We start from the raw sequence: 10,415 nt of genomic DNA on the forward strand, positions 1-10,415 counted from the left end.
TCTTTTAACACAATCGATAAATCAATCTGGATATTTGTATTGGTGCAAACTTAACTGGACCTTTCCATAAATTAAGAATAAATATTTTGTTATTGATCTGCATCTAAATACTAGTTCATTGAAGTTTGGAGCCAGGAAGAGTTTCTGTAACTGCACTGACCTTATCAGCGTCCAAAATGGCCGTGACAAAGCAACACGGATTGTACTTCTGCTTGTCTTTTTTTATTTTTTTTACTACAGTGTCACTTTGTGAGTAGACTGACTATAATTGGTGACTCGACTGTAACAACCTAACCTTTCGCGAGATGTATCGGACCTGAAGTGACATCAGACGCTGACCTTTTACCTCTTCTCAAAAGTTGACAGCAGTCACTCGTATCCAGGTAACTTCAACCTGTCATGCTATTTTGCAGTTCACCAAGGATTTTTTTTGTTGTTGTTTGTAAAATGTGTATTGTATAAACATGAGCACGGACATCCTTGCTTGGGGCAAACAGATGGAAGATCTGAGACTCTGAACTTGACCTAAACAACATTTTTGCTCTCTTTCAATTTTCCTTCAATTTCCCCAATCCTGGTTAAATTAGGCAAACAAGGAATTCATATAATGTCCTCCAAGTATAAGATTGTTACAATTGGTGTGAAAGTCGAGTTTCTTAACTGGCTGGTTATCAGGGATAGAATCTAACTACAAGATGGCGGATGGCAAGGATCATCTGAATCAACAACAAGCGCCTCTGAAGGGAAGAGATTAGCGTGAGACTACAACAGATAAAATCCGATCTTCTTAGATTATGCTTCATACTTCAGAAAGAAAAAAAAAACGTCTCCAACAAGAGAATTTAAAGAATGAGGCCGTGTGAGGACATCAGAACAGCTGCGACTTCACTAAATCTTTTAATCGCGTTTAAACTTGTTTTATAAGCTTGAATTTGCTGTGAACATAAAGCATCAACGCTGCCTTCCGAGACAGCTGCTTTAAACTGATTGAATTTATTTGCCCCTATCCCAAAATCAAATTAAATTCCGCGTTATGAGCTGTCTCATGTTTCATGGCGCACGTTTGCGTGAATGTCCGTCTAATGGTCCAGCATCTTATCAGGCATGTGCTTGCTGGTCAACCTTATTAGGCAACATGTTGTCATCGCACAGGATTCTGTGTTTTATCAACAAGCACACACACACAGTTTGACTATTAAACTTTAGAGGGGGCAAATATGGCCTATTAATAATATTTATTCCCTGGCAGGCTGGATTTGTAGTTGGTAGTTATCACCTGTTTTGTCACAATTGTTTTGTAGATGTTGGCTCATGGAGGTCACATTGAAATGCACACAAATCACATTTTTGGTAGAAAAGGAAGAAATGTGTTTGTGAAATACGGATCGCACTTTTGTAACACTTTCGTCAAACACCTTTGAAGTGTCTAAAAAATCTTATTTAGAAAAAAAAAAAATCAAATTATATGTATATAAGTATATTTTTTATTATATTATATTAAAAAAAGAAAAATAATATTAAATGATGTATTTTTAAAAGAGAAAATTAATATTAAACTATATGTATATATATTTATATTTTTTATTATACTTAAATAAAAAAGAAAAAGAATGTTAAATCATATGTATATAGACAGACAGACTTAGACTTTGGCTACTGCCAGGTTTTAGATGTGTGGAACAAATTAAGACAATAAATCAGACAAACAAACTCCAATGCATCGGGGGAAGAACTGCAAACAAACGTAATTAACAGCAATGCGGCAAAAAGCACGATCTGACCCCGACTGGGCTCAACTCGGACGTGAGAAAGATCTTTAACCTGTGATCCCTACCGGATAGCCTTGTGTTTTCTTCTGGCACCACTTCAGTAGAGCGTTCCTCTTAGATCCCCCATACTCCCGCGCGAGTGCAGCCAAGGGGTCCGTACTTTCCACACCGTCACGAGGGAAACACAAACCACAAGTGCACAGTGAGAGACACGCAGATGGTGCGAGAACAGATAAGTCTATTTGAGTTAAATGTATAAATGCAAATATTGTCATTAGACCTTGAAGTTAATGCTCCCTCCAAATGAATGGGATACATGCTTTTGCAATGGCGTAAAATAAATTAAAAAAATAAACAAGATGAAACATACACACACGGTACATGAACTGCGCTTTCCGATGACACGAATATTGTTCCCAAGGTCATCTCGCTGGTGTTTGTGTTGTAGCCAGAGCCATGGGAAGACCACGACGCCCGGTCGTTGATCTCAAAACGGTGTTGCGCCACTTGGCTGTTAAATTCATTAGTCTCTTTTAGGCGGTCGCTTAGCATTGAAATTTTTTTCCAGTCACATGTAGACACATTCATCACCAATGTATATGAGTTGCATAATCATCCTGGAGGACCATACCAAAAACAGTCATAATAACACGCTGCTGTTTGGGAGGTCTTAATAAGGACGTACAATAACAACACTTCGCTGCCAATGATTGTCCGAGTGAAAACACTGCAGGAGGTTTTAATATTCTCTTGATGAATCAATTGGGAAATATGGGATGGGTGAGACGGGTTATCCATGTCAACAGTCTGATTACGGAACTGAGGGTGTGTCTAGACTCGGGGATGGCAAAGCAGAAGTCATTAAGCAGACTCATTGTGACAACATAGGGGTTTTTTAAAACTTGGACAATACACAATGTCGTTTACTTTAAATGTTATCAGGTACAGCACGGGTGTCAAAGTCAAGGCCCCGGGGCCCAGATACGGCCCGCCACATCCTTTTAGGTGGCCCGCGAAGACAAATTGTGCAATTCCAAAATTTCAAATTAAAATAGAGATATTGTTAGCAATTTTTAATACCATTCTTTTTTTTTTAAATCAATTTTATTTTTAAATATTTGATTTCAATATTTCTTTTTGAAATATTTGAACAATTTTTATTCGTCTCATCTGTTTTGAAAAATAGTTATTCATCAGTTTGTTGTGTAGTTGTGTCAACAAGTCAACATTTCTTTTTTTTTTTCCACCGGGTTGTGTTGACATTTAGTGCATTGGACTTGAGTTTCCTATAAATCTCAATTTCTCATTTTTATTCTCCCAAGATGACATGGCAGGAATATTTGACAATTACCCTGACTCACCTGAACATACTGTTAGCCTGGTTGCAGGTAAAAGATGATGCACGGCTTCTCAGAGAAGCAGGACTTTTGAATATTGACTCTAGAGATGGACTCTTCCTCATCAGGATGTTGCTTTTCGTCTCCTCCCTTCCGCCTGAAAATTGACCTGCACAATCGGAATACGTAGAAATTAGACACTTGTGATTATTTATTTGACAGTTTAAAAAAGCAAAATGAAAATAGGGCGAATGGGAATCAGCCATCACATATAGTAAACATCAGGTTGGCTCTAAAGACAATATGGAGTGAGTTGTTGGATGCCTGAGGTCATGCAGAAGGGAGTAGCAACATGTAATATGATCATACAAGATAAGTAACTGCATTTGCTCCTTGAAACAAAAAAATATATATAAAGCTACCTTCCTAAAGATTGGAAATCTTTTTTCACTTGACAGAGTGTGACACCAAAATACACCCGACCTTTTAGTCTGTCTTGTGTTGCCAGGATATTAGCCGCCACCTATGATTTGTGTTTAAGCTAATATTTGTGGCTGTCCAAATACTGAGAATAATAATGACAATAACAACACATTAAAAACTAATTAGGATGATCTGTTATGTACCGTGAGGACGAACAAAGTCTCCATGATTGATTCTTTTTTCCAACAACTTGGACAGCGGCTTTATGTTCGACTGCCTCTGCGAGGAATAAAACAGATCAAATTGGGTACGATTTTTTTTTTTTTACGTTAGCAATTTAGTTTGGGGCTTAATCGTGCTAACCTGGATAGGCGAAACTGCAGCTGCAGGTGCTGTGCGCGTCGGGATTCCACTTAGAGGACTTCTCGGTGAGCTGTGGATTTGAACTGTCAGGCCCGGTCCATCTGAGAAACATAAGTGTACACAAAATATATATTTAAAAAAAGTATATATAGTGGTATTGTATGGCTGCAGGTTGCATCGCTTACTCTGTCCACCAGTATCAGATGACTTGATGGGGGACTTGACAGGAGCTCCTGGTTCCGTGTTGGCATCACCGTTGATGTCAGTGGGTGGGCTCGGGATCACACCGCAACATTTACGGCTGTTTGTGTGTACTTTTAAATCATCCCCTTGAGACCTGACAAACACAATGAATACAATCGTAAAACTGGCTGCTCCAGATGTATTTTGAACTTACAAATCGGTTTAATGGTTATAACGCTGAACTCCAAAATGACACAGGAGCCACATATCTACTGGCATGATATCATTTATTTGTGAATCGTTAAGATTGACACGCAGTTTTATACGAGCATGGATGCAGTCTTTGTGGTCTTCCTCATTGTATGGCTTTATTCAAGACAACGTAAACACATGACCTCTGCCGGAATTGTTGTGTTGTTGATTGGCATTAGCAACGAGAGAACGTATTTTGTGAGGAGGGGGCAGTTGCAGGCATCACAGTTTTGCTATTATACAAAAGACAATAAATCAGGACAACAAATGGAATTCCAAATGGAACCTGAGATCCTGTAACCATACGGCCCGGAGAAGTATTAAACTCTCCATGGGTAGTATTTGGCTCATATAAGACAAACCTAATTTACTTTTATATTTGTAAACAAACCCTTTCAGTGTAATGTAGCACAGTTAAACTGGTCTTTCTGATATGGCCATAATTGAATAATAAAGGCAGTGGAATAACTGTAAATTTAGCTTGTTAATGCAATTTTTTTTTAATTTATAAACGTAATCTAAATTTTGGCAACAGGTCATCCCGGATGAGCACATACTGGACATAAAAGACAGCACACAGTAAAATAAACCCTCGGCCGGTTCACGATATGGTGTTACATAGCGCCATCTACTGGCAGAATATGGCATTACAGTTAGACACTGCAGAGACTAAATAAATGCATCGGGCCTTATTTACCAACTGTTCTAAAAACAATGAGCATATTTGTCACACAATATAAATACATAAATAAATATTCCTCAAAATACAACTGATTGTTTTACAGTATTTCAATGTCATATAAAATTGGTGGATTTTTCAAACACCATTATATCTTCATCTATAAATTTAAGAACCATTCATTAAACCTACTTGGAACCTTTTAGAACATTTTGAAAAGGTCATTCTTAGGTTGGTAAATCAGGTCCATTGTTTTTAGTCTCCATAGCCCCCACCTGAATTACAAAATAGATAGAAAAAAAAAAGTTTTAATCTAATATGTGTAGTCCGACAGCTCATTTATCATGACAATACAATAGTATTTAATAATGTACGTATTTTCTAGTAAAATGGTTGAGAACCACAAACAGTGTGTGATGACAGGTGCTTTAAGGAAATTAAAACACTTTTTTTACATAACAAAAACAACACCTCATCTTTAAAAGGCACACTTAACTTTGCAATTTAAGAAAAATATCAAATATCACAAAAGAAAATGTAGTACATCGAGGAAAAAAAACAAAATACAAAAGCATAAAAAAACTTTTACGCGGGCACATTTCAAAGAAAATATAAACAGCCATATTTAATATGCTGCTAAACAAAGCGTACACAATTTGCACGGATGCTTGTTGATTAGCATTTTTCTTTTCCAACTAATAACTTAAGTGCGTCAATATCGACTGACTCCGATCTTCACAAGGTGCTTAAATATCACTTAGTGTCCTTCGACTGCGGTCTTGGTATCAAAAGTTGCTCCTGGGACAATTCTGAAAACAGAAAATACAGGGATCAACACATTTTTTACACTGTAATCTGAATTTAGAGACCATAATATTCATTTCAGACTAAAATACTACCTCATGCATAAATCATTAACAAATATCGAATGATAAAGCTGCTATCCAATCGAGATCTTTGATGCATTGCCTGAAAAATACATCCGGCCGGCCATGCTGCGCACAACAGCCGCTCGCTAACTAGGGCTTATTCCAACACACAACAGCAGGTGGCGCAAGAGACATTCGTTTGAATAGAATGAAGAAAAGCTTTGCAAAAAAATAAAATATAGTTCTACAGTGCCTTAAGCCAGTCTGTAGTAAAAGATAGAAGTCAAACGAGCTGAAGGTGAGAAATAGGGAGTTGTGATGAGAGCAGAATCAGTAGCAGCAAGCTTGCAGGCAAACCGAACAGGGCTGGGAACTCACCTGGACTTGCCAAAAGACATCTTTGTGAAGCATCAAATGGTGCTGCTGAAGTTGGGGGAACGGATGTAGCGTAACAGCTAATCTTGGCCTTTTACCCGATAACTAGCCATGTCGTATATTTATAAGGGACGGCACGAAATGTCATTTTAAAAACAATTGTGAGGCGGCTTTGAACATTGACATGAATGGAAGGCTTAATGGTTCACACGATGGCGGGACACAACATAGCTAAGAACAAGTTGCCAAAGAAATGATGAGTTAGCCCTTGTTGAATCCGTTACAGTATGCCAATAAAAGCTAATGGTTAGTTCGAAATAGAACAAGCACACTACTGCCTGGCATCAGAACAAAGACTCCTAAATAGATTTAGTTAAATGTCAATTGTTGGATGCTGTATCAGTGTATACATTTGTAAAGTAGAAAGAAAGAAAAAAAAAAGTGGTTGTGGATAGTGAGGTCAAAGTGTCTTTGCCAGGCAGTGGTCAGTGGAAAGGAGGAAAGCAGCTTAAAAGAAGCACGAAATGTCAAGTCGGATAAATCCCAGGAACCAAATTCTGAAATATTTTCATCCTGTATGATAAAAAAATGTGAGCTAAATAACGCCTAATCATTTATTAGGAATAGAAGATACATTTTGAACTTGGCAGCAGTGCTATGGAAGCGTGTGAGATGGGACTATCGTACCGAACACCTTGCAGGGATTCCAGGTCTAAAGAAAGCTTGGCGCTACGATCTTGCTCCTCCTGCAGCTGTCTCCTGAGTGTCCGGAGCTCCTGTTGAGCCTCCACTTTGATATCATTGGCAACCACCACGGCTGTCTGGAGATCGGCCTGGAACCGACGCCATTCATCTTTTTCTTCCTGTAAGAAAATGAAAAGACACATCTGCTCGAAAAAGATGCGTATCCAAAATAAAAGTGGCACGCAATCTCAATCCCAAGCACGCTTACCTTCATCTGCCTGCTAAAAACTTTCAGGTGTCGTTCCGCTTCGAATTTCTGCTCCTCTAATTTTTTAGCCAGATCTGCAAACACAAATTGAAGGTCTCAACACTGAAGCTCGAAAAAAAATCGAATATCATGGAAAACGTACTCTCCAAGTCGAGGACTGTTTGATTTGTGTGTAGGTTGATGGCCCGCTGTTGTTCCACCTGGTCCTCCAGTTCAAAGATGGTCTCCTTCATGTCCTTCACTTGTTTGTCAGCCAGCATGCCCGCCTCCTCCAAGGCACTCACCCGCTTGGTGAGCTCCTCCTCCCTCATCTCCGCTCTCTCCTGGACCAGCTGGCCTTTGGCGTTCACCTGCGCGGCCATTTTGAATTCAGGATGTGAACAGAAATGCCGAGTGCGTATGCCAGCGTGATCCACGTACCTTGGAGATGCTGGCTTGTACGTGCTCGGTCTCATCTTGGGCCTGCAGCAGGTCCCGCCTCAGCTCAGTCAGCTCCAGCTCCAGTCGGTCTCTCTCGGCACGGGCCGTCTTGAGTAGACTCTGCAGCTCCGTACTATCGCCGGCGCTCTGCACGGTCTTCAGCTCAGCCACCTTTTGCCTCTCGATGTCCACCTGTGCCTTCAGCCGACTATTTTCCACTCTGAGACAATCAACCGTGGCTTTCTGTTCTTCTGCCAACTGTACGGCTTGACCTCCGGCTTCCAGCTCGTGGTTGAGTTGGCCATGTAGCCTGTCCATTTCTTCTCGCAGGCCATGCACCTGACCCTGGGCTTCCTGGTGCTCCTCCTCAAGAGCTCGTAGGCTGCCGGTCAACTGCTGCTGGATGTTCACCAGCTTCTCCCGTTCGAAGCGCGAGCTCTCCACCAGCTCGGCGTACCTTTGCTCGAGTTCGACGAGTCGAGGACCTTGCGTCCTGATCTCGTCCTCCCTCTGGGCTTGCTCCTGAAGTCGACTAGCCAGCGCCTCATTCTTCTGGGAGAGCAGCTCCAAACGTTCTCTCTGCTGCTGGAGCGAAGTCTGCAGGAGGCGCTTCTCCTCAGTTAGACGCTCGTTCTCAGCCGTCAGTTCTTGCACCACTTGCTGCTGGTCAGCCAGCTCCTGTAGAGTGGCTTGTAGCTCCTCTGAAGTGCTGTGGTGGTTTTCCTCCATCTTGTGTATCTGTTCCGTCAGACTTTGCAACGACAAATCTCGTCCACCCGCCGTGGCTTCGCTACTGACATTGCTGCAAGTGGATCCTGAACGTGGGATCTTCTCAAACTCCGACGAGTCGGGTGAAGGGGAGTCCTTGGCAGAACCGGAGGAGACTGATGTTTTCATGGGACTGGTAGTTGGGCTGGAAACTGACGGCAGGCCATTCTGAGGTGCTAATGGTAAAGGCTCAAAACAGAGGAGCCTTCTCTTTAGCCCTTGGTTCTCCTCTCTGAGGTTTGCGAGCTCTTTCTGAAACTTTGCATTCTTTTCCCTCAGCTCTTGAACCAGTACAAAAGCCTCTGTGAGCTTTCCGTCTCGTTCTGTAGAAAGATCTTGAGGCGAGACAGGTGACGGCAACGGGGAAGCTTGACTTTGGCAGCGTTGCAGCTCCGTGCGGAGATTGCTGATCTCCAAGTCTTTAGCCTTGGCTTCAGCCAACAGCTCCTTAACCTGACATTCCAGGAGGCCCCTTTCCTGGCCTTCTGCTTCTCCCCGACACTTTGTCGAACTACGGGTTTGCTTTGCCAGGGTGGAGAGGCTGGAAGTGCTGGCACTGGAAACAATCCTCTTAGTGGAAGAGCTCCTCAACTGGTCTCGCAAGGAAACGCGGTCCCTTGTTATTGAAGATGGGATTTCTCTTGGGGCCGGGATCCCAGACTTCCTAGTTGCTTGACAACCTGGGAAACACAAAGTGATTGAGATAATTAATTACATTTATTTTGGATTACTAGGTTGCCATGATTGGGAAAAGAAATCAAATAAATCAGCTTGTTTACATTTTGCAGATGCGTAAAGTAGGTCATCTTTTGCTCGTGTTTTGTCAGCTTAGTGTACGCCCTATTCAAACATTGTTTGCTGTTTTGGTAATACAGCATCTGCCCGCCATTGTGTTCATTCATCTACGCAGCAGAGCGTTAGTGTGACATTTCAATGTGGGTCACAAACACACGTCTATTCCAGACTGAATTGCGACAAGTATTTTATTGTACGTTTTCAGCTCATCAACAAACAGTGACGCAGTGATGGAAATTTGTTTCGGTGGGTAGAGTTAATTTTTTTGCATCTCTCTGCTCTCACTGAAATAAAGTTTTTTTTTTTTCTCTAAAAGATCTCGTCATCAATTGGGCACAGTGGAGAGACTATATCTTGCTTGTGTCAGAAGCTGCTTTAACATTCCCATCGCGTGCAGCTGACTTTGAAAGAATGAAAGGTTCTTTCAGGAAGGACTTTCAGACATTACGTTGTGACGATTTCAAGCTGAAGTAGGAAAGAACTTCATCATGTGACAGAAGGGCACGAGAAAGCATTTTTGCAACCGTGTCGTTCGATTCTTGGAGATCCATTGTTCTAATATGGAGGCTTGTTTCGTATCTAAGACGACTTAAATCCATGATTGACAGAATGAGGACATCGCAGAATGTCGATTTTACAAATGCAACTGATGTTATCACGCTAAAACATCTGACAAAAGAATCAATTTGAGTTTATGGCCATTTTGTCATTCTACACAGACAAAGAGGTTCTTGTTTAAGAGAAAGGCCGCAATGTCAGATGCTTTAGGATGAATTCTCATATCTGTGTGATGTAAGGAACAGAACTGCTTTGTACAATATTTCTCCCTCATCTTTTGTATCGCCCACCATTTTAACCATGACGTCAGGACACTTTGACGCTAGGTGCTAACCAGAAAGCTGAATCTTGGAGTTAATGGACAAAAATGGCTCAAAGTTTCTGCTACCAAACAAAAAGTTATGCTCAGTATTTGCTCGATCTTAATTTACCGCATAGGTCAGTTTAGGTCCGGAGCATTTACCCAACCACAGAGGAACATTTAAATCTATGAAATGGCCAATTGAATTGCTCAAAGAGGAGCTTTGGTTCTGTAGTTGTATCCAAGATGACTCATTCTCACAGGGTAGTTCTTAAGTTTGAAATTACAAGGTTGATTTACAATGTCTATATTGGTCAAATAAGAGTTTTTCAAAAGTCAAAGGCTTTGTCCATTTCACAGGACTATGAGTT

At 41.1% G+C, this 10,415-nt stretch overlaps 1 protein-coding gene across 6 annotated transcripts in view; it reads right to left on the minus strand.

Annotated features, from left to right (window-relative positions):
* specc1 (sperm antigen with calponin homology and coiled-coil domains 1) overlaps positions 1-10,415 on the minus strand; it is a 29,444-nt gene that overhangs the window by 6,443 nt on the left and 12,586 nt on the right. For 5 of the 6 annotated variants that reach the window (XM_061298621.1, XM_061298624.1, XM_061298623.1 and 2 more), the window contains 10 exons: positions 7,623-9,070; positions 7,345-7,552; positions 7,203-7,276; positions 6,938-7,113; positions 4,078-4,229; positions 3,893-3,993; positions 3,733-3,808; positions 3,131-3,275; positions 2,140-2,280; positions 1,835-1,928 (listed from right to left, as the gene is read on the minus strand). In XM_061298621.1, coding sequence (XP_061154605.1) covers positions 1,835-1,928; positions 2,140-2,280; positions 3,131-3,275; positions 3,733-3,808; positions 3,893-3,993; positions 4,078-4,229; positions 6,938-7,113; positions 7,203-7,276; positions 7,345-7,552; positions 7,623-9,070 — 2,615 coding nt within the window. The remainder of the gene's footprint in view (positions 1-1,834; positions 1,929-2,139; positions 2,281-3,130; positions 3,276-3,732; positions 3,809-3,892; positions 3,994-4,077; positions 4,230-6,937; positions 7,114-7,202; positions 7,277-7,344; positions 7,553-7,622; positions 9,071-10,415) is intronic. The other variant, XM_061298625.1, reaches the window with a different exon arrangement.

Source organism: Syngnathus typhle, linkage group LG15, assembly GCF_033458585.1.
Source record: "Syngnathus typhle isolate RoL2023-S1 ecotype Sweden linkage group LG15, RoL_Styp_1.0, whole genome shotgun sequence".
Taxonomy (NCBI): domain Eukaryota; kingdom Metazoa; phylum Chordata; class Actinopteri; order Syngnathiformes; family Syngnathidae; genus Syngnathus; species Syngnathus typhle.